The following is a 20752-nucleotide window of genomic DNA, read 5'->3' as shown; positions in this document are numbered from 1 at the left end:
AATCTCGAACCCTCCTCACAAGTTCACGCAAAGTTCCGATGAGCCCGTGACCGGTCATCGAGCAGTCGTTCCCTCGAGGAGCGATATCACTACCTCATCCCACCACCCCGCCGCAAATCAGGGCAGTGCGTAGACTGAGATGACACGGCAGTGGAGTCTCGGCGCGCGCTCTCCATCCTAACAACCCCTCGCGCCACCCTTTCCTGGGTCTTCGATACCGGTGCGCCTGGGCAGCCGGTCGCCCTTTTACGACGTCGTTGTTCACTTCCGCCGCTCCTTGCATTTTTAACGGACACATAATTCGCACATCATGGCGGCTGGACGCTCATTCAAATCGCTCGTGGGTCGCCGGCGACGTGCCGATGAGGAGGGCGAAGATGAAGAGGGCCCGGTGATGGTTGAGGATTCGCAGAGTGAAGGATCGGTTCTGACCGATGGGGATGATGAGGAGATGGACGCAAGCAGCCTGGGAGGAGACGCTGCACCGGTGGAAGGGCAAGCGGAGGATACTGAGGCAGCAGCCAACGGAGCCAAGACTGCAGGCAAGAAGGCACGGAAAGGCAGGAAGAAGAGCGGAAAGAAAGTGGGCAGAGACCAGGCACAGGACGAATTACCGCAGCCGCAAGCCAACAGCACGTTCAAACCGATGGCTGATACCGAGGCGATGATGAATGGGCTCAAGATCGAAGAGCAGCCCGCGCAAGACATGGTGGACTTCGAGGACAGCGTTTCAACCGCAGCTCCCCCTGTCTCGCAAGGCACTGTGATTGTATCTGGCAACGGCGAGACGCCCATGGAGAGGCAGCGACGGGAGCACGAAGAGTACAAGAGAAAGCGCGATGCGGATCCAGCTTTCATCCCCAACCGCGGCGGATTCTTCATGCACGACACTCGCAGCAACCACGGGCAGGGCGCACCGCCAGTCAGAGGCGTATGGAACACAAGAGGCCGAGGGCGAGGAGCAAATGTAGGAGGACCGTTTTCGCCTGCAAATCAGATGGCACACACAGAAAGAGCAGCTGAGAAACCATGGAAACACGATCTCCACGATACGATCAATGAGGAACCGACCGCGCCGGCCAAACCAGTAGATACGCCGCAAGATCACGACGAGTCGAATCGCCTCTTCCCCAGGATGCAGGGCAACAATCAGAACCAGGCATCTCGAGTACTATCCTTCTCCAGCACGACGCTGGTAGGCAAAGTTCAGATCCGTGTCTACCTCCCTGGTATGAAGGCGCCTATTACCTTCTCAGAGGTGCCTTGGAAGCAGTATGCTCGCCTCCCAGACCACAGACCGCCGCTTCGTCGCGATAAACCAGTGCGGATCTCACTGCCAGGTCACACTCAGCGCTATATCTTCCCTTCGCCCGACCGATCCTTCATCTTCATCCCTAGGCAGATGAGGCCAAACCAGCAAGGATTCGGTCGCAATGCATATCAGAGGAGTATTGGTGGATATGGGTATTCCAGCCGGCGGACGAGCATGTACGGTGGTAGCATGTACGCAGCCAGCGTTGCAGCAAGCCGGCGCTCGTCGTTTGCGAGCAATGCTAGGGACACGGCCTTCTCGCCCGTTGGATCTTACACAGGCGCCATGCCGCCGAATAGACCAGTGGTCAGACTACCGCACGGCTCGCAATCGCACTTTTCGGCGTCAAGCACTCCGATGGGGCCCTTGTCCGGACACCAGACCCCTACTGGCATGCAGGTACATACCTTCCCCCTTCCGCAACAGCCAACTTTCCAAGGCACTCCGACAACAACCGTACACCAGCCGAGACCGCAAAAGGCAATTTCTGTTACCGGCATCGAGTCGCCCGCTGTACTGCAGCAAGCACCCGCGCCTGCAGAGATGCAGCCGTTCCAGAACCAGTTGCCTGCGCATATACATGAACAGGCGCCCGCATTCAACCAGGCGCAGCCAGCGCAGGCGTACTTCTCTCCTCGCCAGCAGTATGCATACGCTCAGCAGCCGCCGCCGAACGGTACACCCTTGTCGGGTATTCCTGAGCAAGCCATTCACGCTCCATCGTTTCAACCGCCGATGATGCAGTACGGCCAAGGATACTATCCTCCATACCCGCAGCAAGGCTACTACTACCCTCCAGGCCCCAACGGATACCAGCCAATGCAGATGTATGTCCCACCACCACAAGGCTATATGATATCGCCGCTTGGTGGCCCTATGCCGCCGCCTTCGTCGGCTCCACAACACCCTCCACCACAACCACAGGAGCCTGAGCAGCAGTCGCAGCAAGGACAACAGGCGCAGCCACAATCAGGAATGGTTGCTCACGAAAGCAATGGCATGGTATTTTATATGCCTGCCTCGGAAGCCCAGCAGCAAGCTCAGGGTGAAAGCTACCAACCTGCAGAAAGCTTCGTTCCTTCATATGCAATGCCCGGCTTGCCGCCTCCTACGCCTGCTCCGGACGCGAACTACTACTATCCCTCACAGATGCCGATGGGTGGCATGCCATACTATCAAGGCCAGCCGCAATAGGGGTAGTGGATCCGCTTCTTGCGAAGCAACTGTCGGACACGGCCCTTACGACAACTCTTTTACTTTGTTCTGTTTCTGAATTTTGTATCTGTGCCGTTAGTGGCATTTGCTTTTGTCGTTGATTCCTCTTTTGGCCCAGCAAGCATGGCGTTATCGAGCGGGTATGGAGCAGCAAAAAACTCTTTCGAGTCCTTTTTTGGAATAGGAGGGATGGAGGTGCGTTGGAAAGGTTGAAAAACACCCATGTTCTTGGGCTACCTTCGGCTTATTCTATACAAGACTTGACTACACTGCCTTTTTGGTATTTTTGTCGTGTGGCGATGGCGTTGGTGGATGGACTGTGCTGTGTGTGTGTTGATGGATGGAGCGAAGGCGGTGCGAAAGCTCTCTTTACAATAGCTGTAGTGTGTGAGTGTGAGGGATATGGATATGGGCATGCGAGGAAAGTAGCGTTTTTTCATAGCAGATACCCGTTTGGAATGAGGTTCGCTTTGTATGAATCTACTAAAGTCTCCAACTTGCTATGGCCTCCCTCGAAAGTGTCGTGATCAATCTGGCTGATGACATCTTCGTCTCGCCTACGAGACAGGAACAGCATCATCAACGGCGGCACCTCAACGGAGCCCAAGCCTTAGTTGCTCTTGTCCCACAGTCCAGCCTTGCGGCAGGTACGGTCGAACGGCGCCTTGTCCGGAGATAGTGTGACCATCACTTCGCTTCACGCGCTTTGCGGACACAGATAGCCTGCGACTAGTTGTTCAAGTCATGAGATTACTTGACTGGCATGTATAGTCTGACTTTAGCGGTGGCATTGAGCCGTGCCACGCTGGAGCTGGTCGAGCTACCTACGCCCATGGCCAACGTGAGAGTCGCGACGAGTGTAGACAAAGCAGACATATCGCCACCGAACAATGCTAGGCAGATGGGAGCGTCGTGTGCACATGTATCAGTAATGCTGCGGTTTGCCCCTTTCTCGATGCTTCTCGTGTGCTGACTTGTGATAGTGGATAGGTGAATGTGGAGTTACACGGAAGTAAGGTTTCGCTTGTGAGCGGCGCTTGGACCACTAGCTCACATGATGCCATGCCCTGCTGCCTCCAGCTTGCCAGCTCCTCCTCTCGTCGTCCGCCTCACCTCTTCGACCACCACCACCCACCACAACTCTCCACCACCACTCGCACCTCGTGGATTGCCATTAAGAGAGAGCTGGTCGTCCTCGTTCCATCTCCACCGTCTACTCTCTTCACCACCCCGCTGCAGGCCAGCCGACACCGCCGGAAGCCACTGCACGTCATCACCTACCGACCGCCTGCTCCTCTCACACCTCACACCACAACCCGCCGCGATCATGGCGGCTCCAAACACCAACACCCCCGTCACTCCTGACACCCTCATCACCATCAAGATCTCCGTCAACGAACAGCTTAAGAAGCTGAAGCTGCCGCTTCGCGACCTTGGTGCCGCGGTGCTGCCTGATAAGGTATGTCCACGCAACCCTAACTCGTGACACGCAAGGCTGGAGCTGCCTCGACGACTCACACAACCGCCAACGCAAACAACCACATACTGACACTCTCTCTCAACAGCTCCGCCAGGTGCTTGCCATCACTCCAGAACAGAGCGTCGTCCTCGAGCGGTATTCCGACTCCGCTGGCGGTTACATCAGCCTCGACGAGAGCAATCCGGCTGCCTTCAAGACCCTCATCCGAGCCGCCAAGGCTAAGCTGAAGCTACGCCTCAAGGCCACTGTCACACCCGTGGAGGTTAAGGAGGTGAAGCAAGAGAAGCCAGTTGAGAACATCATGGATGCAGCTGCGGTACGTGACGAATGGCATACTCTATTGATGACGCATCAGCTCATTGATTTCACAGACTACATCTCGCAACTCCACCGCCCTAGACCAGCGTTCCGTTGGCAGCGGCATCTTCCAGTTCCGTGAGGCTCGTGCCTCTCAGCAGACGCTCGTCAACACGGACGAGGCTCCCGTCCCGGGCCCGTTCACGACCGACCGATCGAGCTTCTTCAACGAACTTGCGGCTCCCGCACATCAGCCAGCCTTGGCTTTCCGCCCTCGCGAGCCAGTTGGCCCAGCTTCTGCTCACCCACATGCGTGGTCCGTCTACTGCAACCAGTGCGACAAGGCCATGTCCAACGAGCACTACCACTGCAACGTGTGTGACGGTGGTGACTACGACCTCTGCCAGGACTGCGTCACCTCGGGTAAGATGTGCCCCGGCGACAACCACTGGTTGATCAAGCGTTTCATCCAGGACGGCAAGGTCATCAGCAGCACTACCGAGCGTGTCTCTCCACGCAAGGCCAAGTCTGTCCCTGCCTTCATCAAGCAGGAGCCAGTCGAGATAGAAATGCCAGGTGCCTTCACTGATGACACCAAGACACTGGCCATGGAGCCACGCACTCCAACTCGCACTTGCAATAGCTGCATCATTGCTCTTCCAGAGCGCGAGTTTGTCACTTGCACGTCTTGCGAGGACTTTGACCTCTGCGTCAAGTGCCATTCCGAGGACAAGCACGGCCACCACCCCGCTCACGGCTTCAAGCCTGCCACTGAGGAGACCATCCTCCCTCTCTCTGCCGAGACGAAGCTGGCCCCAGGTCGCAATGTCCGCCACAACGCCATCTGCGATGGCTGCGACAAGAAGATCTACGGCGTGCGCAACAAGTGCTTGAACTGCCCAGACTTTGACTACTGCAACGACTGCATCAAGACTGCTCGCCACACTCACCCGCGCCACCGCTTCGCTCCTCTGTACACGCCAATTGCTGATCAGACCACCACTCAGGTTCGTCACTTTGGCATCTATTGCGATGGTCCACTTTGCAAGAAGCCAGACCAGTCCTATATCCATGGTGTCCGCTACAAGTGCACCATTTGCCATGACACCGACTTCTGCGCCTCTTGCGAGGCCCTTCCTGGCAACCACCACAACCGCACTCATCCTCTCATCATGCTGAAGACTCCCGTCCGCAGTGTGAGCGTGTCGACTGAGAACGAGGACCAGCGTGGTCAGATGCGCGTCATGGGTGACCGCCATGCCACTCCAGCACCGGCAGTTACCAAGAGCATTGCTACTGAGACCACCCCAGTCCAGCAAACCAATGCTGCCACTCAAGTCCAGACTGTCGCCGAGTTCACGCCAACGGAGGTCAAGAAGGAGGAGACCCAGCCTATTCCGATCCCAGTGAAGCTGCCAACCAAGGTCAGCAACGAGAAGTTCACTGCCATCCCCGATGCTCCTACCCCAGCCATCCCGGCGACTCTGCTGAACGCCCACTTTGTGCGTGACAGCATCCCAGACGGCATGTCTGTCGAGCCAGAGTCCCGCTTCACTCAGATCTGGACTCTCAAGAACCCAGGCCCATACGCCTGGCCAGCTGGCTGCAGCGTCCGCTATGTCGGCGGCGACAACATGCTCAACGTCGACAACAGCCACCCAGCGTCGGTTGCTGCCATCAACGATGCCACCGAGAGCAACGTTGTCGGCCGTGAGGTTCAGGTCGGCGAGGAGGTCGCCTTCAAGGTCATCCTCAAGGCCCCACTTCGCGAGGGCAAGGCCATCAGCTACTGGCGTCTCAAGTCTGCTGACGGCACTCCGTTCGGTCACCGCCTGTGGTGTGACGTCGAGATCAAGACGCCAGTGACCTCGTCTCCAACCATGCAGGAGGCTCAGCAAGCCGCTCTCCAGCGCTTGCGCATCCAGCAAATGCAGCAGGCTCGTGCTGTTCGCATGCAAGCACAGATGCAACAGCAGCAGCAATTGCAACAAGCTGCTGCCGCCGCATCTGAGCAGCCACCAGCATACGAGAGCATGAACCTGTCTGCTCGTCTCGCCGCCATGCGTGAGCAGCAGAAGCAGCGTCGTGAGCAGATGATTGCTCAGCTCAACATGCAGCGTGACCAGTTTCAGGCGCAGGGCATCAAGCGTGAGGACATGCCTAGCTGGCCTCAGCACGCCAACGAATACATGGGCAACAAGCCTGCCGAGAACATGAACGACAAGGAGCGCCGCGATGCTCTGAAGCAGCGTGTTGCCCACATCAAGGCCAACATCGTGAAGACTCGTGAGGAGCGCGAGAAGCTTGCTGAGGAGTTCAACAAGCAGAAGGCAGCTGCCGCCGAGAAGAAGAACGCCGAGGATACTGCCAAGGTTCAGAACATCCTCGAGCAGGTCACCAAGCAAGCAGACGAGGAGGAGCAGAAAGCCGCCGACGAAGAGAAGCTTGAGGGCAGCCAGATGGTGTTCCCAAAGCTCGAGAAGGAGAGCCCATCCAGCAGCACCTACGAGTCGGCTACTAGCAGCACTCACAAGGGCAAGGCCGCTTACGTCGAGAACGAGGAGGGTGAAGTTGAGCGCTCTGCTACCCCCGCCACCGCGCCAGTCTCGATCCCAATCTCATCGCCAACCCAGGAGCACTTTGTCGACCTCGACGATGAGTTGGAGGTTCTCAGCGCTGATGATGACGAGAGCTCAGATGGCTTCATGACCGACGAGGAGTGGGACATCCTGGACGCCTCAGACTCTGAGACTGTCGCCTCGAAGTAGGCATCTTGTACTACATACGGCTGTCATTGGACAGTGACGAAACGAGAGATATAACAGACTCTCATCTGGAACAGATTGGAAACACACAAACACGAACGACACGACATGCCTGTACTCACACTTCACCTTCGCTGGTGAGGCGTGATACAGGTCACTTTCATGGTAACGATATGGGCTTGGGAATGGCGAAAGGAGTCTCGGTGGACTGTGTGACTCCTAGTTTAGCTACTTTCCATAGGCTGTAATCTTTCCTAACGATCAGAATCCATTCATTTTCGTGTGATCAGAAGTATGTTTGCATGTGATCACAAGTGAGTATATAGGCCATCAAAGTGAAGGTGGTGGTGGGGTGTTGCCTGCAGCGGGAAGATCCGCACGTGACGCATCTCACTTTCGACGAGCACGCTCTTCTTGACTTGCTAATCAATCACGAGCCAGCTCAACTCCTTTTCTGCTTCTCTCCTCTTCAAACTCATCGTCCTCTCCAAATCTGCGACACTATCATCGGCATCTTCGAGAGAACATCTCCCGCTTATCAAACTCCACTCAACTCGAACGTCATACGACACCTCGGTGAAGGCGCACGGCGCCCACCAATACCGGCAAGATGTTGAAGATATGGAGCATGAAACAGCAGCAGCAGAAGAGTGAGGCAGCATCGGGTCAGGGCAAGAAGAAGAAGGTCACGGCCGCCCAGCTGCGAGTTCAGAAAGGTATACCTCGATCCGTCAACCTCGAACCAACTGACACGGCGAACTGACCTGTGTCACTTTTTCCAGATCTCTCCGAACTCTCCCTCGGTAGCACGATGAAAACACACTTCCCCAACGCCGACGACATCCTCAACTTCACCCTCACGCTGCAACCGGACGAAGGCCTCTACAAAGGCGGCATCTTCAACTTCACCTTCGCCATCAGCCAGAACTTCCCGCACGAACCGCCCAAAGTCAAATGCAAAGAGAAGATCTACCACCCCAACATCGACCTCGAGGGCAACGTGTGTCTGAACATCCTGCGCGAGGACTGGAAGCCGGTCCTCAATCTGAACGCGGTGATTGTGGGGCTGCAGTTTTTGTTTCTGGAGCCGAATGCCAGCGATCCGTTGAATAAGGATGCCGCGAATGATTTGATGATGGATCGCGATCGGTTTAAGAGGAATGTGAGGAGTGCCATGGCCGGCGGGGCTGTTAAGGGGGAGAGCTTTGATCGGGTTATGAAGTAGATCGAGCTTCTTTCCCGTTGGGCGGATAGGAGGGATGTGGGACGTGGGACGTCTGACGAGGGCTCGCACTTCGAGGACAAGAAGTCCAGACGGCCTGGGAGATACGAACGAGAGGATGGAGCAGTTTATGAAGGGAGACCCTCGGCACAGCAGCCTGTGCCAAAGGAAGACACGGATACTGAGACGAAGCCACCACGAGATACCACAGACGTCGGCATGATGCTTTTCCTACTTGATGCTTTGAGCAACGAACGGAGGAGCAGTCTGGCGTTTTCACTATCCTTTTTTCTTGTTGCTGACACGACTTGAGCTTTGCTTTTTACACATACCTGCATCTGGACGGAGCTTGATGAGCGTTTCGTCGAAAAGGAAAGGCAGCGAGCGATATACATGGGTGCATGCATTCGTTTTCAAAGGGCTTATACGTGCAGATAACTTCATTCCCCCAAATTCAAGACACTTTAGACTAGAAAGACTTAACCACCCCCTTTTTCCATATGCTACTCCCACAAGTAAGTACATGACTATTGTCATTCAAAGATCAGCAAACGCCCTCTCATTATACCAATGCTTATCCGTCGTCTCCAAACACTCCACCTTGGCGCCCACGGCAATCTTGCCCTCATTCCTCGGAATCGCCATCATGCCAAAACACGGCTTCCACTTGGCCGGCCCGCCCGTATCGACCCTCCGAAACGACATGAGCGTATCCCAGGGCTGTTTCGGATGCTTCTCCGCCGTGTCCGGGTTCACATTGGGGACCTGGCAGCGCGCACACCGCGCCACGATGTCCAGATCGAGTTTGTACAGCGCTTCCTCGTGCGGCAGCGTCGTGCTGATGCGGATGCGTTTCCAGGTGTCTTCTTCCCAGGGGTGGTCGTCGCGGCCCTTGATGATGATGTTGGGGCGGAAGCGTTCGATGGTGAGGGCGTCTTTGGAACCCGGGGCGTGGCCGAGGCGGTTGTTCAGGTCTTTGATGGAGGCTTCGCTGGCGACGAGGAGGGACATGACGTCGGCGAAGTGGTGGGGGGTGTCGGTGCCGTAGAGTTCTTTGCGGCCGTTGATGGCGACCATGCGCGACGTGGGGCCTTTGTAGATGAGCGCGACGTCTTTGTTGAAGAAGGATTTGAAGATGTCGTTGATGGCGGCGCTGTATTCGTAGCCGTCGGTTTCGGCGCCCCAGATCTCGACGCTGCTGAGGGTGGTGTTTTGCTCCAGCCAGGTCTTGGAGGGGAAGGCCGGGATGGTCACGCGGCCGTCGGTGCCGTGAATGCTGATTTCGAGGAAGGTTTCGCCTTTGTTGTGGTCTTCCTGCGATTCGTAGACTTTGGTGTCGATGAGCGTCATGGAGGGGTCGCTGCGGATGGTGAGGAATTTGCGGTCGGGCCCGATGAACATCCAGTTGCGGTCGAGGAGGAGGCCGGATTTCTTGAGGCGGGTGTGCGTGAGCTCAATCCCTCGGCATGACTTGATGGGGTAGATTCGGAGGGAGGTGACTTCGGTGGGCGGTGGGATCGGGGGTGCATTGGGGTCTTGACGAGATTCGCTGCCGGTTCCTAGGGCGTTGTTTTGTTTGAGGTCGCGGCGATCGCTGATGTTGCCCAGGTTTGCATAGAGGGCGATAGTAAAGATGCCGATAAGGACGGCGATGAGGATAATAGCGGATTTGTTAACGGAGTCGACGCTGAAGAAGCGTGGGTCTTGGACGATTCGTTTCAAGTCGTTGATGAAGACCTCCGGGTTTTTGGCGATGGCTTTCAGGCCATTGATGAAGTCGACGGGATGCCACATGGTTGCCGATGGTCCCTCCGGGAGGTACAATGCTTTCTTTCTCTTGTGTTATGATCCGGTCCAGCTCTGTGGAATCCGAAGAGCGCTGGAGTATAACGAGGGTCTTTCGAAGCGTTGATAAATGAGATTGCCACCGGTGGTCGTCGACCAGAGGAACGAGGTCCTCGCGTGATTATTGACCAAAACAACAACGCTGCCGAATGTGGCAATCAGCAGCGAGCCCACAGCGAGGAGTTTAAATGTTCGTAGGGCGTGATGTTGGAGCCTTTGCTCTTCTTGGAACCGTCCTCAATGCACAGCGAATGCCCTGCTAGACTGTCAATCGATGATCTGAGGTCAATGAAGGAGTAGAAGGAGGTGAGGTGCGAAGAAAGGTGGAGTAGTCTGGAGAAGCCATAGGGGGTCTAGCCTTCTGCAAGGGAATGGTACGTCATGGGTGCACCTTGCTCGCCTTCTCTCTTACATGTTCGACATCACTCTTACAAGTACGGATTTTGCCATTGCTATTCTTCAAAATGTACTACTTGCCATTATGAGAAGATGTCGTGGCACCGCAGTAGAGAGGAAAGTCGACATGGGATGCCGCTTTCGGCATACCGGCTCAACCTCGCCATGAAAAAGAGGTAGGCTCTCAACGAAAGTATGGATTTCGTATCTATTCCATCGATAAGTATACATCGTCTCTCCTATCATTCCTGACAAGGCTTTGGACTCCGTGAGGACGATTCAAGAGGAAGATGCCAGACAAAGACGCCACAACCCCTCGAGTCTTCCTCATCCGCCACGGCGAAACAGTACCTAACATCCCCCAACCCCAAAAACCTCCAACCCATCTTGACCTCCTCTAGGAATGGTCCAAATCCGGCCAATACACCGGCAGCACCGACATCCCCCTCACACCCCACGGCGAACAACAAGTCATCGCCACAGGCAAAATGGTATACGGACCAGGACGATTGATCGATCCGAAGAAAGTCGCCAAAGTGCTGGTTTCGCCCAGGTCGAGGGCGGTGCGGACGTTTGAGCTGTTGACGGGGAGGAGCGATGGGTATGAGATCGAGGAGGGGTTGAGGGAGTGGGAGTATGGGTATGTATGAGTGATGGGAGGGCGAACGGGAAAGGGAAAGGGGCTGATGTATGGCGGTGTAGGCAGTACGAGGGAATGAAGACGAACGAGATCCGTGAACTACGAAAATCTCACGGCTTGGACCAGGATCGTCCGTGGGACATCTGGCGCGATGGCTGCGAAGGTGGGGAGTACGTCCAGCTCATCCCCTCCATCCTCCCCTCAACCATCACTAACGACCCCCAAGATCCCCAACCGAACTAACCACCCGAATCGACGCCCTCATCACCCAGATCCGCACTCTGCAAGCACCCCACATGCACGACGACGCTCCCAAAGACGTCCTCGTCGTCGCTCACGGGCACTTGACGAGGGCGTTTGCGAAGCGCTGGTTGGGTTATGAGATGGCGTTTCCGTTGAGTTTGATGATGGAGCCGGGTGGGGTGGGCGTGTTGAGTTATCAGCATCATAGTGTGGAGGAGCCGGCGCTGCTGTTGGGGATTGGGTTTCCTTTGTGAGGGGAGGACAGGGACGGGGGAGGGGGAGGGTGTGGATAGATCTTGCAGAGGTTAGATCAGAGGGTAGGGGTTTGATAGATGTCAGGGAATTGATAGATTTAGACGTAAGACAATGGCTGTTCATTCTGGCTGAATCGCCTTCTATGCACGCAGTAGCCTTGCCCATTCACGAACTACCACCACAACCCTGCCAACCGATACAATCCAAACCGTAGCTCAACATGCCCTACCATCTCTCCAATGGGAGCCTCCCACCAAACCCCTCGAATCCCCAACGAATCCCCTCACCGAGTAAATCCCTCCTCCACATCGTATCCTGAGACACAGCCTGCAGCTCCCACTTCTCGCCTACATGCTTGTCCACGCGTACCTTGCCATCTGCCCGTCGTATTATGTAAATGCAGAGCTTGAGCTTACTTTGCAGCAAGCAGGCAAGCAGGCAAGCCACAAGGGAGGAAAGAGAGGAGAGGGATGAGAGAACGAGAGCAAGCTCTTGTCTTGACGGACGCTGGTTCTATCTTTAGATTTGGGACGAAAGGTATCTGTATGTTTCGAAGTAACGATACGGACAGGTGTTCTGGGAGGGATAAATGTATCTCATGATCCACCTGATCCCGATCCATCGCGAGATCCGTCCTGATGTTATTCGCTCGTATTGCAAATGCAGGGCATGTGCCTTTGAAGGGCTATATGCTGATCCCTCTCCGTCCTCTAATCCAAATCGAAACACCTCCACGGTCTTACCGATCTTTCATACACGCGCTGACGCTCGCTCGCTCGCTCGCTAGATGATACATTACAATGTTCCCCATTTCGATTATCGTTAAATTCAACAAACTCCTTGCTATATGCTCTCGTGATCGTCGTTATAGATGATGCAGGTTTCGTGGGTATCGCAGAATTAAGGAAGTGATGTTACAGCCAGATGGCCATAGCGAAAGAGCTCACAGCGATCAAGGCGGCGGTGAGTTCAATCATGCGTGAAGAAGAACTTTTGTTCGAGACTTCGGGGGTGGTGCTCGAAGTCGCAGAGGGACTGCCGTCGGTGGCAGAGGCGCCTACTGTTGCTGTGGCGCCGTCCACGAAGGCGGTATTGGTGCTTGTTGGCCCAGTCATTGTTGCTGGGAATAATGTTTCGAAGATTGTCGATGTGATGCTACCATCTGGCCCGATTAGGTGTATCTCCAGCATCGTAGCATGAGGAGAAAGCGTGACCACGTATGTCTGGCCATCGATAACGACAGTGTCGGTTCCACCAGGAGTCAACGTATCTCCATGAATCACATACGTAGGTCCATTGTTGATCGCAGTAAATGTCTCGTCTCCAATAGTCAAGATGGGTGCTTGCGTCGGTAGAACTCCGTACGCTCCCAATATCTGCGATGTCGTCGTTGTGCCCGAGTGAACAGTGACCACAGCGGTGCCAGCTGGAATGAGCGAAATAGTCTCGACGCCGCTCTCTCCAGTAATCACAACAGAGCCGCCTGGTGTCAAAGTCTGTCCTTCGACCACGTATGTAGCGCCGGATCCGGATTCATATCCGACAGCGGTATATGTGTTGTCACCAATAGTCAACGTAGGAGCTCCACTCGGCGCTGCGCCGATAAGGCCGATCCTAGAAGTTTGCGTTATGCCGTTGGCGACCGTGACGAGTTCATTTGCGGCTGCATTGAGAGACACCGTCTCCATTCCTCCAGATCCGCTGAAGGTGATTGCGCCCCCGCGGGTAAGTGTTTGGCCGGATATGAGGTATGATGTTCCTTCATTCGCCGCAAAAGCTGCGCCTCCCACAAAGAGGACAGGAGGTGCCGTGATGGTTGCCATGTTGTTGCCATTCGAGCCTCCTTGACCAATTGCTCTTGTCAATCCGTTGACAACAACGTTTGCAGCGTCAAGCGGTAACGAAATGGTGGTGCCTGATACCGTGATTGCTCCCCCCGGTGTCAACATCTGGCTTTGGACATTGTACGTCGATCCTCTGTTCGCTCGATAGACTGTACCATCGATAGTGAGCAACGGTGCGGGCGTAATGGCCGGAGCTGCAAGCTGTGCTGTCTGACCATTGATCACCACATTAGTCGCACCTGGAGCCAGACTGATTGTAGTGCCGTGGTAGACCACCTTTCCTCCGGGAGTCAAGATCGATCCATCAAGATTGAATTGAGTAGCAGCATTTGCGGTGAACGTTCTCGACCCCACGGTGATGATTGGAATATTTGCGAAGAAGGCTGAATTTGCAGCCGCGTTACCAAGAGGTGAAGTCGAATCCCCAATAGCGACAGCAGTAGCACCTGGAGCGATAGAAAGTCTTGTCCCATCGATAGTGATTGGTGCACCGCCGGCCTTCACGGTCTGGCCGCCAACTACGAACGCTGGAGGCGTGTTTCCTTGTACGACTGAAGGTGTATAGTCTTCAGAGCCAATGTGGAAGACTGGGCGCTGCACTAATGAGCCAGATTCCGAGTCCTGGCCGCTCTGTCCGCCGCCGTTGTTGTTTGAAGTACCCGGTGAAAATCCCGGATTCACGTTGTTGCTTCCAGTAGACGGCCCATTCTCAGCAGGTCCAGTAGTGTCTCCTCCGCCATGTGTACCGGTTGATGGCAGTGGTACCGCACCAATGATCGAAGCGATGTATGATGCGGTGGGATCTGGATTTCCATTCCCACCATTGTGGAATGTCAATTCAGCTTGGCTTAAGACCTGTTCGGCATTGGTTGGTTTGTTGGCGTTTCCAATAGCCGTCAAGATAAGACCAATGTCTCCTCCATTCGAGCCACCAGTCTGTGGCAGCACAGTAGCAGTAACAGTATTGCCGTTGACGACAGCGGTCACCACAGAATGGGACCCGCCAGACTCGACAGGGATCGCGACTGTCAAAGAGCTCCCTCCTTGCTCAACGACAAAGTTGCTGGTGACGATGTTGGCCTTTGTCGTGACACGATTGTCATCGCTATTCGACACAGGTGCAGGCGTCGACTTGGCTGAAGTTTTGGTCGGCACGTCCAAAGCAGTGTCCGAAGATTCGATGTGAGCAGTCATTGGAATCCAAGTCTCACCTGGTTCGGTTGGCGTGCTTCGAGCGGTCTCGATGTACGGAGGGAGCGTTGGTGTCGGCGTGTCGAGGCTGGATGCTGCGATCTCGGTGAACGCAGGCAACACACCCGCTACAGCAAGCACCTTCTGGACAACAACCACGACAGTAGGCTCAGCTACCCATGAGCCTGGTGTTGCATCTGCGAGGCCCACTGCCCTGAGCAACCCAAAGTGGATGTCTCCAACCACGCCTTCATCCGCAGCCGACTGGTCATCGACATCTCCATGGTACTCAAAACTCTGAACTTTGGACAGGCTGTAGGTCTGAGTTGACTCCACGCATTCCACACGTCCGTTTCGAAAACGACTCGGCCGTTTGGTAACGATCTCGTACTTGCTGAAGTGAACGATGGGCGCTCCCGAGGTGTAAGTCTGATTCGTGGTATTCGACGCTCCCACTGTCAGCGAGACTGGTGTTGGAGCAACACCCACGTTTGGTATGCTTCCTTTGGCTGTGGTAGCGTTCAGGGGCTTGTAGAGAGTCTGTTCAACAGTTGTGGTCACTGCAGCTACCGGCGTCGGTGTATCCCAACATGAATATGAGATCATTGTCGAGTTGGCCTGTGGATTGAATGCAGTGGTCGAATGGCATGTTGGGTTCGCAACAGCAGATGTGACGTTGAACGTTGTCGACGAGGGCAGGACCGTCCATCCTGTTGCGGAATCGTTGGCGTTGAACTCGACGAGAAATGTGCTGTCGACCTGAGTGTACGTCTCGGTATACCACCAATCGAGAGAAGCATTCAAGACGTTCACTGTCTTTCCTGTGCAAGCAAGACCAGTCGGTCTTGGCCTTCCAGAGATGTCAGGCCTTGGGACAGTGCCAGACGGGGCGTAAACGTATGGAACATGGCTGCTCGAGGTGTTGAACACAGGATCGTAGCTGAATCTCGGCGTGGAGCTTGATGTTGGTCGTGATTCTGCTGATGTTCTTGCTGGCACCGTGGGTCGAGACGATAAAGCCTGCGGTAGAGGTCGACTGCCGGATGAAGCGAATACCGCACCTGTACTCAGCGGAAACGGTGCATCATACTGCCTTTGATGTCTTGGTGGACCGTAGGGTCCTCCAAACGGAGACAAGGGTCCACGAACGATCTGCTCAGCGGATGCGGTCGCTGCCAAACCAACGACGACGCACGCTAGCAGGAGCATGGCTGTATTAAAACAATCTGTAAACGACAGCGAGTAGTGTCTCAGCACTTAGAAGCCCCAAATCATCGCATGTTAGGATTCAGCAAGCCTGGTAAAGAACGAGTGACTTGGCGAGAGTCAATGAATGGTGAACACGAACTGTGGATGCTAAAACGAAAGACTTGGGGAACAGTAGCGTCGGGTACGGCCAGGACGTAAGTGCGATGGCGTGTCGAATGAAACAGCCAATAGAAGAAACTCACAAGCCAAAAGGATGCAGCGACACGGCTTGGTCTAGGCCCAAATCCCAGATTTCAGGCGGGCAGCAGGCATGTTGCATGATTCTCTTCGCGTGGGATCTCGCCATCCGACGGATTCTCCGCGTGGCTGTTTCACCCAGTGGGTTGAATCGCTAGCACGTCGGGGCATGAGCGATGCCAACCTCTTGCGAGTTCTGGCATTCCTGGTGCAACACATACTGGATTGGGGTCGGTTCGAGGCGCCTTGCGTCAAGTGGCATGCTTTTACGAGACTGCAAGACCTCGATTGGTAGGAGTTGCGGTGACACAGCGTGGTTAGCCACAATTGGCAGCGACTGCGTTGGCGAAGGGATTGCCAGGGTTGAGTGTCCGAGAGCCGTCTAGATTCATGTGCGCAGCTGAGACGTGCAGTGGATGGCGGGCGGGAGCCAGTCAGAGGGCAGCAAAGGGAGGGCCCGCTTCTAATTCGAAGCAGAGCTTGGTCGCTAGAAAACACAGCTGCTGTGGTCGGTACGAACGATGATATGCCTTCGGCCTGGTGAGCTTCTGGAGGAGGTGGCATCGTCGGGTTGCCGACGTTGAGTGCCTTCTTGGTGGTGACGACGACAACGACAAGAGAGGCGTTTTTCGTGTGGGCGTTGGGCGGGCTGGGAGGTGAAGTCGCTTCTTTCCGCGGGTGATCCGAGCGCTCGGAACAACACCACCACCACCATGTGAGACTTTGAGCCTCGCGAGACGTATCAGGATCAGCCCTGCAACGGTGCGCACAATTCGACCTCCTCCATCATATGCATACAGTATGCCTCTCCCACACAGGATGACACGAGCAATGCCAATCGCCACGCAATGCTATGCACGTCGCGCTGGCCGGATACGAGACGAGAGCTAGCTGCGGGCGTAGCGACAAGCACACCTCGCGTTCATCTCCAGCAAGGCACAAGCCTTGGCCGCCCAATATTTTCCGAAGGAACCGCACCCCGTTTCACTCCTCATTAGCCTATCGTCCGCCTGCGCAGTGGCTGGAACTTTCATCAGCCTGAATCTGCTGCTGGCTGCATGAGCCCGCATCCGCACCCAGCGCCACAGCGTTCCTCTCCCCTCGGCTCGCCTATCGGCATCAGACTCGACGCCAGCGCAATGCTGCAACCCGCCAAGCCGACGGCATCTGGGGGCTGAGAGATGTGATTCCGACTGAATCTCGCTCTAATCACCTTGGCGGTGACTTGCTTCTCCATCTTGATGTCTGCGGCGTAGGAACGGACGTGCTCCGGTGCCATTGAGCACTCTTCGAAACAGGCGCCTGCCTCGTGCACGAGCGGTATTCCACTGCCATGGCTTCCCTGATGGGCCGCCTTCTACTTCTGCCCAGCGCTTTACTGGCATTGAGCGCTTCCTATGCTTATGCGAGCGCATTGGAAATACGCGACGATAATTCGACCACAGTCCCAGCGCCCATATCATTCTCCCCGGACCAGAGCTGGCTGGGCATTGACGGATCGTGGTCGACGTTCACCTTACGAGTTGGAACCCCAGCGCAGTCCGTGAAAGCGCTCATATCCTTTGCCTCGTATCAGACATGGGTGGTGCTGCCTCAAGGATGCCAGGCCGCTACGGACGAGGACGCATGCGCGCAGACAAGAGGAGGCATATTCGACAACAACACCTCGTCTACGTTTGAATACATAGGCATATACGATCTGTGGATCGAGAGGAATCTGGGCTATGACGGGAACGCGATCTACGGCTATGATGTTGTCGGTCTGGGCTTGAACGGACAAGGCGGTCCTACTCTGAAGAACACCACAGTTGGAGCATTGGCCGTGGAGGACTTCTACCTGGGTATGTTTGGCGTCAACCCCAAGCCGACCAACTTCACCAGCTTCAACGAGGGATCGCCTAGCTATATCACTCAGCTCAAGGAACAGAACTATATTCCAAGCGTTTCTTTTGGATACACTGCCGGCGCCAAATACCGATTCACTGGAGCTCTGGCCTCGCTGACCTTGGGAGGATACGACAGCTTCAAGTTTGTCGACAACGACGTGACCTTCCAGTTCGCCGCCGACAACAGTCGCGATCTAGTCGTCGCTATACAGTCCATCAATACGCCCTCGCAGATTAAGTCTTCCCCAAACCCAACCGAGCTACTACCCAATCCAATTTACGCGTACATCGATGCCACAGTGCCCCAGATCTGGCTCCCTCTGGAGGCTTGTCAGGTCTTTGAGAACGAATTCGGTCTGATTTACGACAACACGACAGAACTGTATCTGGTCAACAACACGCTGCATCAGGCTTTACTGGATCGTGACGCCAACGTTACGTTCCAATTCGGCCAAGGCTTCACAGGAGCGAATGTACAAGTAACATTACCATACGCAGCGTTCGATCTGGAGGTGCAGCCGCCCTATCCTAACATTGTAAACACCACGAAATACTTCCCGCTTCGACGTGCGATGAACGCTACCCAGTATACATTGGGACGGACCTTCCTTCAAGAGGCTTACATTGCCGTCGATTGGGAGTCTGCGACGTTCAACGTGTCACAGGTCTTGTGGCAGGAGACCCAACAACAGAACCTAATTCCTATTGTGCCCATATCTGAAAAGGGCGGAAGCGGCTCGGGGTACCCAGGGACCAACACTGCGGGTGATAATGATGAGTCTTCCAGTAGTCTCTCTGGAGGAGCCATCGCTGGCATTGCCGTAGGGGCCGTCGCAGGAGTGGTCATTCTCGCGCTTGCAGCTCTTTTCTTCTACCGACGAAAGAACCAAAGTAGTAAGAAGGCAATCGACGAAAAGACGGCGGCAGCTTCAGGTAATGGACCCACTCTGGCCAGACAATCCAGCAGACAAGTTTACCCCAAAGCTGAGCTGGAAGGAAACGGAACGCCCATCATGGAAGGCAGGGGCCTCTTATCAGCACATGCATCGACGCCTCGAAGCGCACCAGGTACTCCGCATTCTGTGGTCTCTCCGGCCAGTGCGGGTTACTTTGCTGGTGGAGCTGTGTCAACCCCTTCGCCTACTACACCATCGGGTGAAGGAACGCACTCCAGCACGCAAAGCAACCGACTATTCTCGCCTCTATCTGAAACAGCCAGCGAGGCGGACAGTCGAGAGCGTCACATCTACGAGATGCCAGGCGACATGCCAGTCATTCGTGAGAAGGATGGCAAAGCCTTGAGCGAGAAGGAGGCACTCGCAAGACGGCAGATGATCAACAATGGCGTCGATTCGGCGTCTAATTCTGCTTCTGTCGTCAATGAAGGTGTCAGGGAGCCGAGACGGATTGACCCTCAGGAGGTCGTGCAGAGTTCTTCTCAACTGAGGGATCCGACGCTGCATCGGCAGTTTTCGTTCGAGATGGACAGTGAGCAGTGAACATGAGTTTTGTAACATTGCATGGAGGTCGTATTTCAGCGAGCGAGGCGTTGGCGGCGGCGAATAGCACATGCACATGAAAGCATGGAGAGATCTTTGAACAATTAAGCTAATGTATTTGAATAGGCTGACGAAAGTAACGATGTATACGACCACGAACAGATTGCAGTCTCAAAAAATCACACAATGGAGCGAAAGAATAACAAGCATGGCACATCGGCAGAGAGAAGCGTTGACTTGATTCATTCGTCACATTGCTTTCCACCACTTTCTCGGTCCACATCGTCATTCAAAGACCCGTGGAGCACGAAAGGCGTCACTCGCAAGTCGCGTGAGAGATCTGATCGGTACCTGAAGATCGTGATGGACCGAGCTTTCGCCACTCCCTTCAACTTCATCATGACAACTTTATGATGCAATATCATAAAGCTGTTCTGAAAGAGCTCTACTTTGTACATTTATTTGTACCTCAAAAGAACATCTTTCTCCTCTCTCTCGCGGACAATATTCTTGACTCTCAACAACCTTCGAATCTCGAAATCTGACTACAAAACTCTCCTTGGCAACAACCAATTCACCCAACCACTAAAGAGATTCTTCAAAATGTCCGCCGAATACCAAGGTCAAGACCCCATCGCGCTAGCCAAGAAGGCCGAAGCAGACCTCAACACCCTCTCCGCGAAAGGAAACACAACGGCCCAAACCGCCGGCGTCTCCGATTCCAGTACGTCCCCAATCCCCCTCTCAACCCACCCCCACTAACCCATCTCCCACAGCCCGAGAATCCGGCATCGACACCAGCGCAACATCCAAATTCCCCGGCGCGACCGCCTCCCTCAAAACCCGCGACGAGATCCCGCCCGAAGAAGGCGGCGGCATCCTCCCCAGCGGCAAGCCGACGCAAGCGAGTGATTTCGAGGGCGTAGGCGGGCCGGAGGATAAGGCCAGGATTGCGAGGGAGGAGCGAGGGGGCGATGATGATGTGAGGGGGAATGTGAGGCAGGGTGGGGAGACGGTGAGGCCGCCGAATGCTGTGAGTAATGAGAGTAGGGGTGGGGAGGGACATCGTGCTGTTTGAGGGGGTGTTCAGGAGGTAGATAATGTATCAAGGGGCTGGTGACCTCATGGATACCATGACAGTATGATAATGAGATGTACTAGTAGGCCAAGGGCCATGACTGAGAGATTCTTTGATTTCATACATATATCGACAGAG

At 55.0% G+C, this 20752-nt stretch overlaps 7 protein-coding genes across 7 annotated transcripts; 6 read left to right on the top strand and 1 right to left on the bottom strand.

Annotated features, from left to right (window-relative positions):
* Positions 1–310: 310 nt before the first annotated feature.
* On the top strand, positions 311–2506 carry M409DRAFT_51990 (uncharacterized protein; the record flags this gene model as incomplete). Its single annotated transcript, XM_033811957.1, has 1 exon — positions 311–2506. One exon carries the CDS (start codon positions 311–313, stop codon positions 2504–2506), a length of 2196 nt encoding a protein of 731 aa, XP_033671139.1.
* A 1348-nt stretch (positions 2507–3854) lies between these two features.
* On the top strand, positions 3855–7072 carry M409DRAFT_64576 (uncharacterized protein; the record flags this gene model as incomplete). The annotated part of the gene is made up of 3 exons (XM_033816139.1): positions 3855–3986; positions 4093–4323; positions 4379–7072. 3 exons carry the CDS (start codon positions 3855–3857, stop codon positions 7070–7072), a joined length of 3057 nt encoding a protein of 1018 aa, XP_033671138.1.
* Positions 7073–7679: 607 nt separating this feature from the next.
* Positions 7680–8294, top strand: M409DRAFT_64575 (uncharacterized protein; the record flags this gene model as incomplete). Its single annotated transcript, XM_033816138.1, has 2 exons — positions 7680–7785; positions 7852–8294. The coding sequence occupies 2 exons, from the start codon at positions 7680–7682 to the stop codon at positions 8292–8294; spliced, it is 549 nt and encodes a 182-aa protein (XP_033671137.1).
* Positions 8295–8828: 534 nt separating this feature from the next.
* On the bottom strand, positions 8829–10085 carry M409DRAFT_19850 (uncharacterized protein; the record flags this gene model as incomplete). Its single annotated transcript, XM_033805119.1, has 1 exon — positions 8829–10085. The coding sequence occupies one exon, from the start codon at positions 10083–10085 to the stop codon at positions 8829–8831; it is 1257 nt and encodes a 418-aa protein (XP_033671136.1).
* A 737-nt stretch (positions 10086–10822) lies between these two features.
* M409DRAFT_19849 (uncharacterized protein) lies at positions 10823–11669 on the top strand (the record flags this gene model as incomplete). Its single annotated transcript, XM_033805118.1, has 4 exons — positions 10823–10879; positions 10934–11172; positions 11235–11342; positions 11399–11669. The coding sequence occupies 4 exons, from the start codon at positions 10823–10825 to the stop codon at positions 11667–11669; spliced, it is 675 nt and encodes a 224-aa protein (XP_033671135.1).
* Positions 11670–17484: 5815 nt separating this feature from the next.
* On the top strand, positions 17485–19536 carry M409DRAFT_19847 (uncharacterized protein; the record flags this gene model as incomplete). The annotated part of the gene is made up of 1 exon (XM_033805117.1): positions 17485–19536. The coding sequence occupies one exon, from the start codon at positions 17485–17487 to the stop codon at positions 19534–19536; it is 2052 nt and encodes a 683-aa protein (XP_033671134.1).
* A 603-nt stretch (positions 19537–20139) lies between these two features.
* Positions 20140–20614, top strand: M409DRAFT_19846 (uncharacterized protein; the record flags this gene model as incomplete). Its single annotated transcript, XM_033805116.1, has 2 exons — positions 20140–20260; positions 20313–20614. 2 exons carry the CDS (start codon positions 20140–20142, stop codon positions 20612–20614), a joined length of 423 nt encoding a protein of 140 aa, XP_033671133.1.
* Between the last annotated feature and the right edge of the window lie 138 nt (positions 20615–20752).

This window comes from Zasmidium cellare (assembly GCF_010093935.1).
Source record: "Zasmidium cellare ATCC 36951 unplaced genomic scaffold M409scaffold_8, whole genome shotgun sequence".
In the NCBI taxonomy this organism is placed as follows: Eukaryota; Fungi; Ascomycota; class Dothideomycetes; order Mycosphaerellales; family Mycosphaerellaceae; genus Zasmidium; species Zasmidium cellare.
This window is presented reverse-complemented; position numbering and strand designations above follow the sequence as displayed.